Here is an 18,553-nt window from a genome sequence, read left to right as displayed (position 1 = left end):
TGGACAAAATTAGGAAGAAAAAAAGTAGGAACTGATTAGATTAGAAATCTTATAGCCTTTGCCCCCCTCAAACATCCATGTTTTATGTTTGGCCCCCCCTGAGTATCTTGTCTAGCTCCGCCAGTGGACGCACGTACTTGACGTTGTTCCCTTTGATTTGTACCGGCTAGAACACGCGAGTAATACACGTGTTCATGGTGCACGGAGTTGCGATTGGGCCACGGTGGCAACCCTCGACACACTTGCTGAAGGAGTTAGAATGAAGGCCCCATGAGTCTGCACGGACTAGCGGTGAGAGGCAACGAGCAGCAGCGAGAGCACGTACCAATGACGCTCTCGGTGCTTGCTCGGGCGTTCTTGCACGCATAGAGGTGCAGCACATGCACGAGGGCTTGTGCCGTGCATGCAGGCGAGCATCCGTAGCTCCGACTTCTGATCATCGGGGACAAGGTGTTCCACCATCCTGTGGCCGTTGCATAGGTATGCCTCCTTCTCCAGGCGGTACACGACGGCGAACATCGGCCGGACAATGACGGTCCTGGTCATGCTCCACACGGGTCATGGCGGCATGGTGCTGAAGTGGAAAGTGATGTGGCAGTCAAACCCGAATGACATGTCAAAATTTTAGTCAAAACCATGTCCACATGAGATGAAAACCACCAAAAATGATATGTGGGACTAAACTTATCTGGTTTGAGAAGTTAATAAGGGACCAAGGTTTACCGGTTTTGAAGTTTAGGGACCATTTCTATACTTGGGAAGAATAGAGGGATAAAAAATATACTTGTCCCTTTTAAAATATCAATCACCGTGTGAGCCGTGAGATCTGTTGGATTGAGCGCCCGGACTTCACTCTCCACCATTACAACATAGGTTGTGTTGCAGAAATTTTTTGCAACACGGGTCATGTTGCAGAAATTTTTGCAAACATAGGTCAAGTTGCAGCTTTTTTTTGGCAACAGGTTTTTTTATAGTTTTTTTGCAACAAAAGTTTTGTTGCGAATTAATTATTTTTGCAACAAAAGTTTTATTACTATAGTTTTTTTTGGAAACAGAGGCCTTGCTTCAATTATTTCGCAATAGGCATTCTGTTGCAGTTTTATTTTCTGCAACAGAGGTCTTGTTGCAGGATTATTTTTACAAAAATAGTGTCGGCATAGTAGTCAATCATGCCAAGATTTGCAACAACGCCACTGTAGCAGAAATAGGAGCTAGCATCGCCTTCGTGCCACGGGAGCAACTGTTGTGGCACCATGCCTCGGGCCCGACACACAGGAAGTGCTAAAGCGGGGGTCAAGGGGGCGGAAAGAGGACCAACGGCGGCTCGACGAGATTCGAAATGAGCAGACCGTTAGGCTCTCCTCCTGGCGACGGCCCGGGCTCCCCGCCCCGGTCGCCTTTGGCTCCGGCCAGCAAGGGCTGGGAGGTGGTCCGGCGAGGCGCTAGCTCCTCTCCGCCGAGGGCGGGGCCGGCCATGGGGGCAGGCGCGGTGCTGGCGTTAGTGGGAGGCCGCTTCTGGGCGCTGGCTGATTTCGATTCGGAGGACAAGGAGGTCGTGGATTCGGCGGCGGAGGCTAGGACTCTGGCGCCGGCGAGGTCGTCGCTTGGTGATTTTGTGGCATGTGCGCACGCGCAGGGGAGCGGCGCCGCGAGGGCGTGCCGCCGTTTCGCTCCGGGCGGACGGGGGTCGCGCGAGGTCGCAGTCCGTGCTTGGAGACCCTCTTTGACTCCGGGCAGGGGCTCGATGTCTCCGGGGGTGCCGTGCGGGGCATCCGGGAGAGGGCGGCGGCTGCACTCCTGGCTCCGGTGGACTCGGAGGTGGAGTGGTCGTGCCTGCCGGCGTCGGCGGCGGTCGGCGGCCGTGCCGCAGGCGGCGGCGGTCGGATCTGTCTCCCTTGAGGCTAGGGTTGCTGGCACTGGGCCCGGGGCTGTCGAGGGGCAGGTGGACCGTGGGCCGGCCCACTCATCAAGGCTGGTGGGGGTCGGCGGCCCAAGTCAAGTGGGGGACAGAGTGCCTCCTGGGCCCGGGGGACTGGCTCTAAGTGGTCCTGTTGGTTCTGACCGGCCCGCGTCGGGCCTGCCTCGGCCTCGGCCCCGCGCTGGCGCCTATTTATGGTTGCGCCGCGGATGCCTCGACCCCGCGCTAGGGTTTCCTGCATCCAGAAAAGAGGTGCGGCGCTGGGCTCACCTCGCTCGCTCCATCCATCCCATCTCCCCACCTCTTCCTCTCTCCACTTCGTTTGCGGCGGCGGTGATGAGCGGGCGGCGTGCAGAGAAGAGGCCAATGGAGCCTCCGGTCTCGGATGGGGAGCGGCGGCGTGAGCGCGACCTGCGAGAGAAGGCGAAGAAAGAGATGCGTGCAAGACGGAGCGACAGATCTGAGCGGAGCCACGAGCAAGAGGGGCACGAGGGGGGTTGGGGTCCTCCTCCCCCTTGGTGGATCCAGCAGCAGGAGCGAAGCAAGAAGAAAAAGGAGTTGGCTCGGCGCCGGGAGCTCGAGCGCAAGACAGCGGATCTCCCCAACTATGGTGGTGGCCATGGGGATCCTCTGGCCAAGAAGCCCAGGGCGGCGACCGAACCTCTGGCGGTGTCTCTTCCCCCAAGCGCGAAGGGCACAACGGGCGAGCCCATTCCGGTGGAGGACGCGTCGGAGGCGATGGATGTGGAGTGCTTCAAGTGCGGCAGGCTAGGTCACTATCAGTCTAAGTGCAAATTTCAGCCCCTATGTGTGCTTTGCAAGGAAGAGGGACACGCATCTGCGCACTGTCCGATGAGGGGGCGGCAGCCAAGCCTACAGATCATGGGAAGTGCAATTTCAGGGGAGGGCTTCTTCTGTCTGCAGTTCGAAGAGGAGGCGGAGTCCGACGGTCCTCGGCAGCTCTCGGTCGGCAATGCTGCGATTCTCTCTGCAGAGCCGGGCCGCCTGAACCTGCGGGTCCTCAAGCAGGAGCTCAAGCACATGGTCACGGGGGATTGGGACTGGCAAGTCACTCAAGTGGGAGAAGACGATTTCATGGTGGTTTTCCCCTCGGCAGATCTCCTTCATATGGCTCGGACAAGTGGCAAGTTGTTCCTCTCAATTAACGACATCACCGCTAGGGTGCGAGATGTGGTGCACGAGGTGATCCCACCAATGGTGATGCCAGAAGTATGGGTGCGGCTCCATGGGATCCCTGAGAAACATCGCAAGATCGAGCAAATCAAGGAGGCTTTCAAGATGTTGGGGCGGCCTATCGTGGTCGACGAGCTCTCCATCATTAAATTGGGTCCGGTGAGGATGAAACTGGCTTGCAAGACTCCGGCCAAGCTGAATGGCATAGTGGAGGTGTGGTTCAACCACGAAGGGTACCAGATCAGGGTTGAGCTGGAGCAGCTGCCGCGGCGGCTGGGGGTTGGGGGAGGGGCTCCGGGGGCGGACCACTTCGCTCCCCCGCCTGACAGCCAGCATGGCAAGGGCGGGCCTCACAAGCCTGGGCCACACGCGGGCAATTCCTCCAAGGTGGCTGCCACTGGTGCGATTGTGCCCATTGCTCCGACGGTGGTGCCACAGAAGGAGACGGCTGGCTCCGTAGTGAGGGTGGTTGATACGGATGCGGTGATGGGCGAGCTGGCTGACGAGCATGAAGATAGCATCCAAGATATTTCGATAGATACTGAGACTTGGGAGAAACTGGGGGTGATCGCGACTCAAGACACGGCCGTAAGCCTTCCTCCCCTTGATCGCTCTCTGGACCCGTCCTTCGAAGGGCTTGGGGTTGCGACAATGCCTCTGTCGCTGGTGGCCAGGGAGACCGAGGCCTTGCCTGCCTCTCCAGAGGGCGGAGGGGGCTCGGGGTTGGACTGCGTCCTCATGGACTCGGTCCCCACTCCGGCCTCGGACAGGCGTCTGTCGAGCGGCTCCGGCCGCCAGGCCAAGAAGACTGCTGGGCGGAAGGCTGGGTGTAAGACGGTGGACACGGCTGCAACGGGGTCGGCGGCGGCGTTGGGGGGCGAGTTGGGGGCGGCTTTGGTGGCTTCTGGACCGGCAACCAAGGACAAGCGTACAAGGGCAACCCCGGTGGCATCTCGAGCTCCAAGCGCACGCGCCAAGGCCAAGCTTGGGGACATGACTTCTCTGGAAAGTGCCAAGCTCTGTGCCGCTGACAAAAACATGGATGTTGCAGGTAACCCTACCCCTTCTTTTAAGATTCTGAATGCGTTTTCCGACGAGCATCTTGCTGAGATTCTTCACGATAGTGGTGTTGCGCTAGATTCTTCGACTTTGGACATTATTCCGTTAGTGCGCGCGCGTGAAGAAGCTCAGGCCGCCCTTGCGGCTGCTGCTGCCAGGGACGTGGCAGTTCAGCCCATGGACGGCCAGTCTTCACCACCAGTAGGGGCTAGTGCTGTCGCTCTGCCCATCGAGGGATACGAGGCCGGGATGGCCTCGGACTTGCCCTCTTCCACCCGGGCGCCGGCTAGGAAGCGTGTGGCCAAGGCGGTTAGCTCCCGTGGAGTTCGCCTGCGCAACCGGATCATTTGATGCGATACATCTTTTGGAATATCCGCGGTTGCGGGCATGTGGGGCGGCGTACGCAATTACGAGAGTATATGTCCAAAGAACGTATCGACTTTGTCGCGCTCCAGGATACAATTAAGGCCGATTTTTCGTTTAGAGATCTTTTGGCGTACAATCCGCTCCAGCGTTTTGATTGGTTCTGGACTCCTTCTGCGGGCCTTTCTGGTGGTCAATTGATGGACTGTAATAAAGACGCTTGCGATGTAATTCTGTGGGAATCTGGTTCGTTTTATATCGCTGCCACTGTTCGTCACCGGGTTTCCCTTGCATCTTGGGTGATCATAAGTGTGTACGGGCCGGCTAATCATGCGAGGTCTGCTGAGTTCTTGGGAGAACTCACAGCTTTGGTTGGGGCCAAACAAGCGTCCAACTTACCAGTTCTGGTGGGAGGCGATTTTAACTTGATCCGCTCGGGGGCGGATAAGAGCAACGACAACATTGACTAGGCTAGGGTGACCTTGTTCAATAATGTCATCGCGGCAGCTGCTCTTAGGGAGATTGCGCGTACAGGGGCAAGATACACTTGGACGAACAAACAGCGGGAGCCAGTGCGATGTGTACTTGACCGTGTTTTTTGTTCAAGTGACTGGGAGGTCTTGTTTCCCCTCTGTACCTTAGTGGCTGAAACGCGCATTGGATCAAACCACGTACCTCTGATCCTATCCTCAGGGGAGGGAAATGTACGTCGTAGCCGTAGATTCTTTTTTGAGACTGCGTTGTTCGAGCATGAAGGTTTCTGCCAACTTGTCACGGATCGTTGGTCCTTGATTAGTAACCAGGTTGGCCACCAAAGAGGACCAGTAGAGTTCTGGTCCTCTGCGGCTGCCGCCTTACGGGCTTTCCTCAGGGGTTTGGGGGCCAATCATGGCAGCGAATCTAGAAGGGTTAGGGAGCGCATCGTGGATGAAATCGCTCTCCTCGACGCGCAGGCGGACGTGAGAGCCTTCTCAGGGGACGAATGGGAGTATAGATACTCCTTAGAGCACCAAGTCCTGGCTATTCTCAGGGCGGAGGAGGAGTATTGGCGCCGCAGGGGCGGCGTCAAGTGGGTCGTGAAAGGCGACACCAACACGGGCTACTTTCACGCTTACGCTAATGGTCGTAAGCGCAAGAGCACGATTCTTAGGCTCTAGTCGGAGGGCGGGACCCTGGTCACCCAAAACGAAATAGTTAAGCACATCTTTGATTTCTTCGTCGAGCTATTGGGAACAGCCGAAGCAAAGAGTTTAAGTCTCAGGGAAGACTTTTGGGGTCTGCACGAGCGTGTTTCGCAGCAGGAAAACGACGCCTTGATGGTGACCTTTTCGCCCCAAGAGCTCGATCGTGCGCTAGCTGGTATGAAGAACGGCACGGCTCCTGGACCAGATGGATGGCCAGTGGAGTTCTTCAAGCGGTTTTAGCCGACGCTTAGGGACTTGTTTCTAGCGATTCTCAACGGTTTCACCCTTGGTTCGGTGGACCTGTCGCGTCTCAATTATGGGGCTATTTGCTTGATCCCCAAGGTTAAAGGGGCAGAATCAATTAAGCAGTTCCGGCCGATCACGCTCATAAATGTTCCTTTCAAGATTTGTGCCAAGGCCTATGCTTCTAGGTTAGCGTCGGTCGCTCAACGTGTCATTAGCACTAGTCAGACCGCTTTCCTTAAAGGCAGGAACATCCTGGAAGGGCCTATTGCCCTTACAGAGATAATCCATGAGTTGAAACGATCGCGGGGCCAGGGTGTCATCCTCAAACTAGATTTCGAAAAAGCGTAATATCGTGTAAACTGGGAGTTTGTACGGGAGGTCCTCCTCAAAAAGGGTTTTGAGGCAGGGTTCGTCCACCGGATCATGCATCTGATCTCGAGTGGCAACACCTCGGTTATTGTCAATGGAGATATGGGTAAGTTCTTTCGTAATAGGAAAGGCCTTAGGCAAGGCGACCCTGTTTCCCCTCTCGTCTTTAACTTTGTGGCGGACGCTTTGGCTGCCCTACTGTCCAAAGCCAGGGAGGCGGGACACATCAAGGGGCTTGTCCCACACCTCATTCCAGGTGGTGTGACACACCTCCAATATGCAGACGACACTCTGCTGCTGTTTAACCCGGACGACCATAGTATTGCTACGATAAAGCTCTTGCTTTTAGCTTTTGAGCTCCTCTCCGGACTCAAGATTAACTTTCTTAAGAGTGAGGTCATTACCATGGGGATGGAAGACCAGCACAGCACACGTGTCGCAAACCTACTTAATTGCAAGCTGGGGAGCTTTCCAATTAAGTACCTTGGGCTTCCTATATCTCACCGGAAACTTTCGATTTTTGAGTGGGAGCCCCTGTACGGGAAAGTAGCCAACAGGGTAAGGCCGTGGCGCGGGAGATTCATGTCCTCTGCCGCAAGGCTTATTCTGACGAACTCGAGCCTCTCTTCTCTTCCCCTTTTCACAATGGGGATGTTCCTACTAGCTAACGGCGTTCACGCTAAGCTAGACACTCCGAGAGCCCGATTCTTTTGGGAAGGAACTGGAATCAAGAGGAAATACCACCTAGTCAAATGGGCGGTTGTGTGTAGGCCAAAAAAATATGGTGGATTGGGAATACTCAATTCCAAACTGATGAACGTCGCCCTCCTTGCCAAATGGTGGTGGCGGTTGGCCCAAGATGAGTCGGGGCTCTGGGCGAGACTGTTAAGGGCCAAGTACTTCCCGAACGGGTACCCCTTCACTGCCTCGGCCAACGGCTCCGTGTTTTGGAGAGGGCTCCAAGCGGTGCGACCGACTTTTGACATAGGGGCCAAATTTCAGATTAACAATGGCCAATCAGCCCGGTTTTGGCTCGACCATTGGCTGGGTGCATTCCCCCTTTGGCAAAGCCACCCCAACCTATATCGGATAGCCACTAACACTAACGTCTTAGTTGGGGAGGCAATCCGAACCGATCCTCCAGCGATCCACTTTATGCGGCCCCTTTCGAACGAAGAGCGTGCGTCTTGGGATGGGCTGATACAGCAGATCGGTGTCAACCGTCTAGGGACGACGGTTGACACGCTAGAGTGGAGCCTGACTGCTTCGTGAAATTTTTTGATTAAGTCCCTGTATAACAAGCTCACAGAAGGGCCAGCGCTTGATATAGCTAAGGGGCTGTGGATGGCAGGCCTGCCTTTGAAGATAAAAATCTTCATGTGGCAAATGCTTAGGAATAGGCTGCCTACGTCAGATAATGTGGCCAAACGAAATGGTCCGGCTGATGGTACTTGCTCGATCTGCGGACTAGGCGAAGATGCGAACCATGTATTTTTTAGATGTCATTTGGCCAGGTTCGCGTGGAGTGCGGCTCGGGAGGCCTTCCACACGGACTGGAATCCTGCCTCGGGGCACCAACTTGTTTCCATCCTCAAGTCCACAAAAGGGACTACAAGTAGAATAGCTTGGCGTTGCGTAGGGGCGCTGCTATGGGCTATTTGGACGAGGCGTAACAAGATTACGATCGAGAAAAAAATTCCTCACCATCCTGCAGACATGATCTTTAAATGCCATCTATTTTTGCAGATGTGGACCCCTCTGAGGAAGGAGCGCGACGCTGAGCGCATGTCAGAAGCCATGGCACGCATCAAGGCGATTCAGGCGCAAGCAAGACAGGATCCGGCGAGCTGAAGATGTTTTTGGAGTGACTTTTGTGGCAAGTCTGTTAGCTTGGTCGTCGCGCTGATCTGTTTGGATGGCTGTAATATTGACGCCGCGATGAACCTTATGTCCTTCACCGTGCCGGTCGTGGACCGTTGATACTTTCTTTAGCTTACTAAGTTTGTAATCGTTTGAACCTGCTGCCTTATGGGCTTTATTAAGTTAAAGCCGGACGCTTCTAGCGTCTTCGTTCCAAAAAAAAGGGGGCGGAAAGAAGTGCTCGCCGGCCGGTGAGAGACCGCAACGCGTGACCTCCCCGTAAGAGCTCGAGCACAGTAACCCACGGCCATGCTATCTGGAGAGGGACTGAGGGGCTGCGAGGTTCGAGTAGAGGGAGAAGGAGGAAAGAGGAAGAGGAGGAGATGAAAAAGAAGAGGAGGCGGGGCGTGGCTTCTCACTGGTGGGACGGCGGCACAAGCATGGCAGGCGCTCGAGATCCAGGGATGGAGACAAACCAATAGAGCGAGAAGATAAGGTGTGATGATGTTGACCTTTCTGGAGATAAGGTAAGGCGTGGGGCTTAGAGGACATGTGGCCCGAGTAGAAGGAGGCAGACGGAATACACCGATCCGTCGGTTGAACACAATCCTTTTCCTTTTCATTTGATTATAAACCATTAATATTGTGATGTATAAAAATATGTGATTTAAAATTTAGGTAATGTTTAGAATTGTAAACTAATATAAAAGCGTTTAGATCACTAAAAACCCTCTTATATTATTTTACAGAGAAGCATATAATATGACCGCATACAGGCCACGTGGATGAAATGTGTCGGCTGATTGGGCGCCGCCCAAACGAACAAAAAGCAAACCAAAGTCCGTTTTTGTCGACTGGTTCATCGCAAGAACCATATGGCACCCATTAACCACAAAATAAAAAGGTACCAAGCGCATCCGTGAAGTTTCTGCCTACACTGAAAGAGAAATGGGTACAGGTTTGCGTCCTCGGAGCAACTCCAATCACACTTCAATCAGGACATAGTTGGTTCTATCCGCCTTGACGACGCGTCGCTCCGTGTGTCGCGACAATACCATCGACCGAAGCATCAATGCTACAGCAGCATGCTGCGAAAAAGAAGGCGGATTCTTCCGTGCGTGGCACAAGCTTCATCCCCTGGATCATGGAATCAGATGCCGAGCTCAGCTCAGAGCGGGAGGAAAAGGCAGAGTTTACCGAATCTGATGTTCTCCGCCGCATTTTCTCGGCCGCTGTTAATGTTATCCCGATGCCTTCTTCCTAGCCAACATTATCATCTTGGGACAGCTCTCGCATGCCGACCGACGCACGACCGTAGGCGCGAAAAGGTCATCAAATTCCGTCTTCACTCCTTTACCACGACGAAACCGTAATGCTTCTAGGCTTCTAGCCAACCTGCAGCTATATATACGCTACGACCTGCTTGAACTGTTGCTTGCACCCAACTAGAAGTTCAGACTTCAGACGAACCATGGGGGCGGCGCCGTCGAGACAGGAGGCGTCCACCGCCTCGTCGCCCACCGGCGATGGCCGTGTCATGCCGGCGGCGCTCAGCGCTTCTACTACTTCCGACACCGCCAACCAGGCCCAGTCCAAGAGGGCGCCGGCTCCTCACATGCTCCGGGAGATCGTCGCCGGGGAGAATGTCGCCGACGTAGCCGCGCTGGAAGATCAGGTCTCCACCGGGATCTTCTTGGCCGGGAAAACAAAGGTATACTTCTTCTCAACATTGAACTGATATATGGTGTACAATATCATAAGATTTTGCTTTCTGAACACGCTTCAAACTTTTTGCGATGGTGCAGAAGTACTGGGTAGATGAGAGGACCAGGCACAACTGCTTCATGCTGTTCCCCAGAGGCCTGCACATCACCTGGAGCGAAGACCCCAAATACTGGACTTGGCACCCCCTGAAAGAAGGAAGGTTAGTTAATAATCATAAAAAATGGGAATAAGTATGTTTTACATCCCTCAACTCTTTCGAAAGTATACAAATGGTCCTTCAACTCCGAAACCATCAAAACTTAGTCCCTCAACTTTCAAAACCGGATAAATTTAGTCCCTCATACCGCTTTCACGTGATTTTTTCTGACATGAAGTGGTTTTGACTAAAACAAGATACATCATACAGGCTAGGCTGCCACGTCAGCGTGCAAATGTGCAGGGCCCACTTGTCAGGTCAAGAAGAAAGAATAATAGCTTATTATAAAAATAAATTGCATACACAAGTTTCGAACCTGAGACCATAAGCAAGATAATGCACTAGCTAACCACTACACCAACATGGTATTTGGTAAACATGTTCACAATAATGTTGATATTAATTCATTTAAAAGCGATTTTTCTTTTTTTTGCAGTTTCAGTTCTCTACATATATGTTAGTAATTCTTTTCAGGACTCATATAGCTAACTCATCTGCGTACCCAGCAGGAGATTCGGTGTTAGAGTATAACAATATATAAAAATATAGCTGTTATCATGCCGGGTGCGTTTCCATAAATAATATATAAAGTAAATCTGTATATTCGCTGTCGTTTACTTGGCTGGGTGGTTAGCGCGTGCGCGCTCGAAGAGATAGATCATCGGTTCGATTCGAGTCACACCGCACCAGAAGAGTTCTTTTGCGTGCCATTCTATTTTTTTCTTAGTTCCAGTTTCGGTCACTGACAGGTTGGTCCCATTCAGTTTCAATCAAAAACCACTCCACGTCAGCAAAAAAAATCCAAAAGCGGTATGAGGGACTAAATTTATCCGGTTTTGAAAGTTGGGGGACTAAAGTTTGCTGGTTTTTGAGTTGAGGGACCATTTCTATACTTCCGAAAGAGTTGAGGGATGAAAAATATACTTATCCCTAAAAAATGTGTATATATACATACTTAACCTGATGTTCTGAACCTGAAATGTTCAAATCAGCGAGGCCGAAGCCGGAATCGAGACGGTGGCGCTGCAGAACGTCTGCTGGCTGGAGGTCCAAGGGAAGCTGGAGCTGTCCCTTCTCACACCAGGAGTCACCTACGAGGTCTTCTTCGAGGTGAAGCTCAATGACCCAGCCTACGGATGGTCGACGCCGGTGAACCTCCGGCTCAAGTTCCCCGACGGTACGATCCAGCAGCACAAGGAGAACCTGGAGGAGAAGCCCAGGGGGAAGTGGCTGCAGGTCAAGGTTGGGGAGGTTAAGCCGCACAAGGGGCAGAATGGAGAGGCAGAGATCTCCATGTTTGAGTATGATGGTGGGCAGTGGAAGAGGGGGCTCCTCATCAAGGGCATCAAGATCATCCCAAAAGAATGAAGGATATGGTTTTGTTTTGTTACCAACCATCATTTGCTGTTGTTTGTTGACTATGATAAGATCAGTTTGATGCATGGGAATAATATTTTCACTGTTACAAAATATCAAAAGTTCTAAATGAATGTTATGTCTTGAAGAAAAAGTTGCACTAGAAAGATTCTTATATCACTTTCCTTGGTTACTATAAACCTCTGAGTACTAGCTATCTGACTAAAATAATACTACTTCCAGTGTTCACTTTCATAAGACGTTGTAAATATTTCAGACAGCGCCCAAAACAGTTCAATGTCGCTGTCTGAAACGTCTTATAAAAAAGAACGGAGGGGAGTATCATGTATTCAATGCTACACTAATTTTTGTTTTTCTGTAACATATGTCAAGCTTACCAAAAATTACTCGAACATTTATTTATCTGAATACGAGTTGCTACAGAGGACAACTTAGAGAAGGCACAAAGCTTAGAAATCACCACAACTAGGTTAACAAGCATGGGAAAGGCAATGGATCATGTTTGTTGATTGGATCATGTCAGCAATAAGGTCAGGGAGAATTCAAGCCTGCAACAGTTTTATTATCATCACCTGGGAGGCAATGGTAGGGGGGCTTGAGATGGCTGGAGATGGTGGTGCGCATGTAGACGTTGGGTCTCTGCATGTCGAAATCCGCCACCCTCAGCAGCTCATTCTTCTTGATGTCAACAGCAATCACCTTCGACGTCCTGGCTGCTGGCATTGGTCAGGAGGTACAGGACGCCGTCTTCGTGGGAGCTGAGGATGGGCTTGCAAACAAAGAGAGACTGGGGCAAGCGATAGTTGGAGATTTCACGAGAGCTGAGCTGGTACTCCTCCTTGAAACGCAGGTCATCCAATCCCAGGCCCCCATCGAGCCCCTCCAAGGTCCATGTGACCACCGTCCAGCCACTAGGGGTTTGCGAGCGCCGGCCGGGCTCGGCGTGGACCTGAAGGTCGACGAACCTGATGATGCCGGAGTCTTTCACTGAGACGATGTCCCGGAAATGGTACGCCATGTCGGTGCCCAGAGGGAGATGGTTCCGCGGCTGTCTTGGCTTGGGAAGGGGGAGATAGCAAAGCAGGGTGCAGGGGGTGTCGTCGGCGAGCACGTCGCAGAGGAGCATGCCCCTCCACAGGTCGACCCAACCCATGACACCATCAATGGCGATGACCATGTCGCAGCTGTAGTCGTCCGGCGGCGGCGGCTGCGGAGAAGCAGCCGGCCTGCGGCTCCAGAAACTGGCCTCGGAGTCGTAGGTGCACAGGTAGTATCCGGAATGGTCCGGGCAGAAGTAGTCGTAGGCGAGCGTCGCGATCCTGTAGGCATCAGCATCATCCTCGTTGTTGCTGCGGCAGTAACGCACGATGCCAATATCACTGGCGCAGAAGCAGAGAGTTCCCATGGTTGGCAGCATGCCGTCGCTGAGCTGCGGGAGCCGGGTGAGCCGCGGCTTCCCCGACGGCGAGGGTGCCGAGTAGTAGACGAAGTAGTCGTGGTTGCCTATGCGGGTGCGGGAGCAACGGTCGTCTCCGTGGCAGAGAGTGAAGAGGGCGAGCTCGCCGTCCGTGGCGATCATCCATGGCTCGCCGACGAACAAGCGGGGGGTGTCTTCTTCTTCTTCCTCTTTGCCGTGATCGGCGGGGCAGTTAGCGAGGCAGCAGAAGTGGGAGACGCGGGGCGGCTGGGCGAGGCAAAGGGTGACCCGCAGATTGATCTGCTTGCCGTCCAGGTCCCGGGTGAACTGGCAGTCGGCGGTGGTGTGGTTCTCCTTGTCGGCCATGTAGGCGGCCCTGTCCAGGAGGACCTCCCCCCAGTCCCAGTCAGAGTCGCTCGCCGCCGCATCATCATCTGCCGCCGGCGGACGTAGTGAGGCCTCGTCATAGCCTTTGAGCGACATGGTGGATCTGGATCTCGCACAGGCCTTGACGATCGTCCTCCAAGGAAGGACCATTGAGTATTTATTCAGAGGGACAAGGAAAGTCAGGTTCTAGTCAGGACCGGATTCATGGACGGACACGAAACGGAGAGGAAGACTTCTCCTCCTGGTAGATATATGGCACGGCGGAAGGAGAAGAGAATAATGCACAGGGGATGATGGTATTACACTTCACGGTTGTACAGCTGCTGTGATCCTTCGGTTACAGCCTTAAAACAGATCCATCACATGGAGCGAAGACCCCAAATGCTGGACTTGGCAAGTATTGAAAGAAGAACGGTAGTTAAGACTTAACAGTAACAACATAACTATTTTCAGTTGTTCAACCATCTTCCTCAGGAATTATATGTACTAACCGTGCCGTTCTGAACCTGATGATGGTACCATCAGCAACCCCGAAGCCGAAATCAAGACGGTAGTGCTGCAAAACTGGCTCGAGGTCCAAGGGAAGCTGGAGTTGTCCCATCTCACACCAGGAGGAACCTATGAGCTTTTCTTCAAGGTGATGCCCAACGACCCGGCATAAACTCCGGCTCAAGTTCCCCGACGCTGACGGCACAATCCAGCAGCACAAGGAGAACCTGCATGAGAAGCCCAGGGGAAGTGGCTGCAGCTCAAGGCTGGGGAGGTTAATCCACACGAGGCAGAATGGGAGAGGCTGAGATCTCCAGGTTTGAGTATGATGGTGGGCAGTGGAAGAGGGGGATCCTCATCACTGAGTATGTTTCCTTGCTTGATATAAACCACTGAGTATTGGTTGTCTGACTACGAAAAGACTGTCATTTATTTAGTGCTGCACTAACTTCTGTTCTTTCTGTAACATATGCCAAGCTGACCCAAAATTACTCAAATATTTATCTAAATACAAGTCGCTACAGAGGACTGACTTAGAGAAGGCACAAAGCTTATAAATCACCACTCAGCTAGGTTAACACATTACAAGCTTAACACGTTCCTTGACATGTTTGTCTGATTGGTCGGATCATGCCAGCAACAGGGTCAAGGAGAATTCAAGCTTGCAACATGATCAAGGGTGGTACAGTTGCTTAACAGATAACAGTAGCATGGTCACATTTTATTGTGTCAAATAAGCAAGTATGATTCAAATTACATTGTGACCTCAGAGCTCATGAAACTGAAAACAAAGCTCTAATTGTCCCAATTTAATGGGATTCTGTTCCGATTTCTCAACCAATATCAAATGAACAGAGAAAATCTGTTCAACTGAAAATGTGGGAACCGAACTTGAAATTGTACAGCATGGCTTCATGCACTGATCTTCCATTTTAAGTGGAAGAAAACTCTAAAATGACTGAATGCTAGGTACAGGCCGAGGCATGGGCTTATCTTGCAAGAAATGCTCAAAAAGCTTCAAGGCTTGCCGTGGACGATGGAGGGGAACCTCATGTCCTGCACCTCGGATTGTCACCAACGTCAAACCTTTGTACACTTGGCACCAACCAGCAACCTAAGCAAGATCCACACCATTAGAGAATGGTGAGCATAGATGTAGCAAAGTGAACAGGGGAATAAAACTGGCGGTGTTGCTTTAGTACTGTTTCTGACTAACCTCTTCCTCATCATACCACGGATACCAATTAGTGACAGTCGGAAGATATAGTGCATCAATGGAGTATCTTGTACCAGTGAGCGGTACTACGGAATCGGCATCACCACTGTCAAATTTCCAATTTAAACAATTAACACCTCAGAAGGACAGGCGGGCTACTTAATACAGTGAGCCATACAGTCAATGATGATCATACATATCAACATTGGCACCATTGTTAAGGATTTATGATCCAGCATAAATCATGTTTTCAATATAAATTTGGTGTACCTGAAGACCCATATTCTTATACCAGCTGCAATCAGTTCACGGTAAATAGGAAGCATGGACCTCGGCGAATCTTTCCAATATTCAAACAAGACATCACTGTGAAATATGGATAAGTTTAGTGCAAACTTTCATTAACAAGCAGGCTTTATGGTCAGGCACGGTGAACTAGTTGTGAGTAAAACAAGATGAAACCAGTTGAACAGACCTGCAGCCGGTCCAGGCATACGGTATTCCAGTGACATTGGCACGAAAAGCTTTCTGCACTTCTGGTAGATTATAGTACTTCGTGGAGTACTGTTCAGTGCAGGGGTCATATCCTCTTGGCAACCAGGGCTACATTTTAAACAAAAAATATTGTTAGGAGGCACAATATGAAATGTTATTATGTTCTATAGGAATCGGAGATGAGTCTAAACAGTACTTTAAACAGCTGCATAGTACTTATTAGTAATCAAATGTACCAACATACCATTCTGCTACAGTACTAGCTTAGTTATCAGCAGAACTATAGTTTCAGTAATAGATAAGCTCACCCTGCGGCCCTTGATTTGCCTTCGCCTATGAAGCGAGGTCTTCTTACAGGTAGGTGTGTAGATGCTGTATGCGTCGATCGGGCCTTCCTCAGCTTCAGCAACATCATAAATTTTGTTGCATGCATCGGAAGCGTGCTCAGATGAATCGAATTCACAAGCCAACTGCAGCTTCTGATAGGTGTCATCAGAGATCAGCCCGTGCGTCCACCAATACTCGAATGTTCCAACGAAATCATGGTAATCGTCAATAACCGCATTTCCGACCTAGATATCAGACCATATATAAGAACAAGATGACCAGACAGTTTAAGAGAGCACCAAAAGAAGAGCTCAAGAAGTTCTGACCATGAAGCCTTTGAAGTTCAGGATGGGCTTCCTCACTCCCTTGTTGTTCCTGTACACTAGCTGAGACAACTGAGGGACATAGTGCCCTGAAAAGCAGCCATGGCAGCAAGAGTAAACTATGCAGGCACTGTGGCACATAAACCATATACATATGATTCCTGCTGAATTCAGAACTGAGCCTCCATGCTAGAATGAACCAATTTTGGTTGCAGTTTACCTCCATAGCTCTCTCCAGCGATGTAGAAATCACGGTACTTGTACTGCGGAAACCTCTCCAGCCAATTCACCAGGAAAGTGTACGAATCATGAGCTGCACAGCAGCATTGGTGTTCATTCAGCACAACACATATCCACTAGAGCTAGTGCAGCGCTAGCATGAGGCAAGTAGGTAGTCTGATCTCAACTCACCTGTCTTGTTGTCGCCGGGGGCGAGCAGATCGGAGCTGGAGTTGGAGTAGGAGTACCCGACGCCGGCGGGGGCGTCCAGGAACAACACGTTCGCCACTGCGACACAACGAACCGATCCACCCCGTGTCAGAGCGCAACACATTTGCCGATCGGACGGGGCGATCGAACGGTGAAAGGAGAGAGGAATATACTTTTGTTCCAGGAGTAGGGGTTGATGGAGAGCGTCCTGCCGTCGGCGTTGATCCGGAAGGCGCCGAGCTCCTCGGAGGCGCCGTAGCCGACGGAGGAGCAGCCGGGCCCGCCGTTGAGCCAGAGCACGAGCGGGGCGGACTCGGGCTTCGCGACGGCGGCCTCGATGAGCCAGTAGAAGAGGGCGCGGCCCGCGGCGGCGTCGACGGTGACGTAGCCCGAGTACATGGAGAAGTTGACCGGCGGCTGGCCCGGCAGGCGCGTGATGCGGTCGGCCGCCGCCGCCGCAGAGGGGGACGCGAGGGAGAGGGGGAGCGGGGACAGCGCCAGGATGGCGGCCAGCAGCACGGCCGCCGCCATTGGCGCTCGCGGTGGCTCAACGGGGACCAGGACTGTGTGCTGCGAGGAGTGAGCCAATGGCGACTCGTGAGAGGCGTGGGGGAAGGCGTGCAAGGCGTGGAGTGGTGGTTTGGTTTAATTGGACATTTCCTGTTTGGATCGTGTGGCGTAGACAACTGCATCGTCATTCGTCAGCTCATCATTGTCCATGGGCCACCTGAATTTATTTTTTTCCACCAACAATAGAGTTTTTTTTTGAAAAAATTCATATCTATTCCGCATCAATCATGACAGTACAACAAACAGTAAAAATAATAAAATTACATTCATATCCATCTGTAGACAACCTGAAGACAGCTGCAAGCACTGAAACAAGTCAAAGTCACACCACCGTCATCACCCATCCCTCGAGTCAGGCAAAACTTATTATAGTAGACAGCCGAAAAGTCATCGTGCTAAGGCCCTGTAGGACTAACACAACAGAATAACAACCGCCGCCGATGAAGAAAAGTATAGATCAGAAGAATTCAACTTGAAGACACACTAACATAGATGAAAAAAGATCGGGTCCATTAAAGACAACCATCGATTGAATCTTACGAGATCCACCGGATGTACACGTCCACACGCCCTCCAACGATGCTAGATGCACCACTAGAATGGAGGTTATGCAAGGACATGTAAAAACGGAGCCCTCCTACTGCCAGGATCCACCTCACCACCATGGCACTAAGGCTATAGAAAAACAGGCGGCGCCGACGGGAGACAGAAGCCCTAGCCGCCTGCTCACTTGAAGGAGAGGCGAAAGATAAGCTGCAAGAGCATTTGCCCAAAAGAGAAGAAAAGGGAGCTTTGTTGATTAATTAAACAATCATTTACTTTTAAAAGTTTCTAAATAGTTATTTACAATAGCCAGCGAAAAGTACAAACTAGTCGATGAAGCAAGTCCTTAATTTCATTTTCTTAGAATGGATTTATGACTTGTGTGAATAAATCTTGAGTATTTTTATCTGGCTTTTTTCTAGCGAAAAGGAGGCACCCATCTTCGATTTTTGTTGAGAGAAACCGTATGGTTCATACATTACAAAAGTAAAAAAAAATAGGAGCCACATGGGGATAATGAAGGCTTGAATACTCCACCTCGCAGGATATAGACCTACAAACACCCCACAATTGAACATAAACGTATTAAAATAAATAGACAATGACTTCATTATAATGACCAAAAATAGTCATCAGGGACATGCATGTGGTAGGAAAACAAATACAAAATAACAAGCCTTCGTCGAAGCGATCTTCTAGCCATATTGTCCAGGAGGTCAACGAATGACAAATCAAATGAAAGCAACACAAAAAGGTCCTGATGTTTTCTTCCTCAAAGCACACAATGTTTCTATATACCCATATTGTCCATAACAGAGAGACCATACCCACTATGGTGCGGAGCACCCCCGTGGACATCACCAAGG

The 18,553-nt window shown here is 51.4% G+C and overlaps 2 protein-coding genes across 2 annotated transcripts; one reads left to right on the top strand and one right to left on the bottom strand.

The window, feature by feature from the left end:
- The first annotated feature begins 9,603 nt into the window (after nt 1–9,603).
- On the top strand, nt 9,604–11,618 carry LOC119275319 (protein PHLOEM PROTEIN 2-LIKE A1-like). Its single transcript, XM_037556145.1, has 3 exons — nt 9,604–9,904; nt 9,999–10,117; nt 11,107–11,618. The coding sequence occupies exons 1-3, from the start codon at nt 9,665–9,667 to the stop codon at nt 11,480–11,482; spliced, it is 735 nt and encodes a 244-aa protein (XP_037412042.1). The 5' UTR covers nt 9,604–9,664; the 3' UTR covers nt 11,483–11,618.
- Nucleotides 11,619–14,476: 2,858 nt separating this feature from the next.
- On the bottom strand, nt 14,477–17,201 carry LOC119275318 (serine carboxypeptidase II-1-like). The gene is made up of 9 exons (XM_037556144.1): nt 16,748–17,201; nt 16,557–16,652; nt 16,366–16,458; nt 16,149–16,234; nt 15,804–16,067; nt 15,476–15,603; nt 15,271–15,366; nt 15,001–15,106; nt 14,477–14,898 (listed from the first exon to the last, which is right to left on the bottom strand). Exons 1-9 carry the CDS (start codon nt 17,103–17,105, stop codon nt 14,734–14,736), a joined length of 1,392 nt encoding a protein of 463 aa, XP_037412041.1. The 5' UTR covers nt 17,106–17,201; the 3' UTR covers nt 14,477–14,733.
- Between the last annotated feature and the right edge of the window lie 1,352 nt (nt 17,202–18,553).

The sequence above is a fragment of the Triticum dicoccoides genome, chromosome 3B (genome assembly GCF_002162155.2).
Source record: "Triticum dicoccoides isolate Atlit2015 ecotype Zavitan chromosome 3B, WEW_v2.0, whole genome shotgun sequence".
NCBI lineage: Eukaryota > Viridiplantae > Streptophyta > Magnoliopsida > Poales > Poaceae > Triticum > Triticum dicoccoides.
Note: the sequence above shows the minus strand (reverse complement) of the source record. Positions and strands in the feature narration are given on the sequence as shown.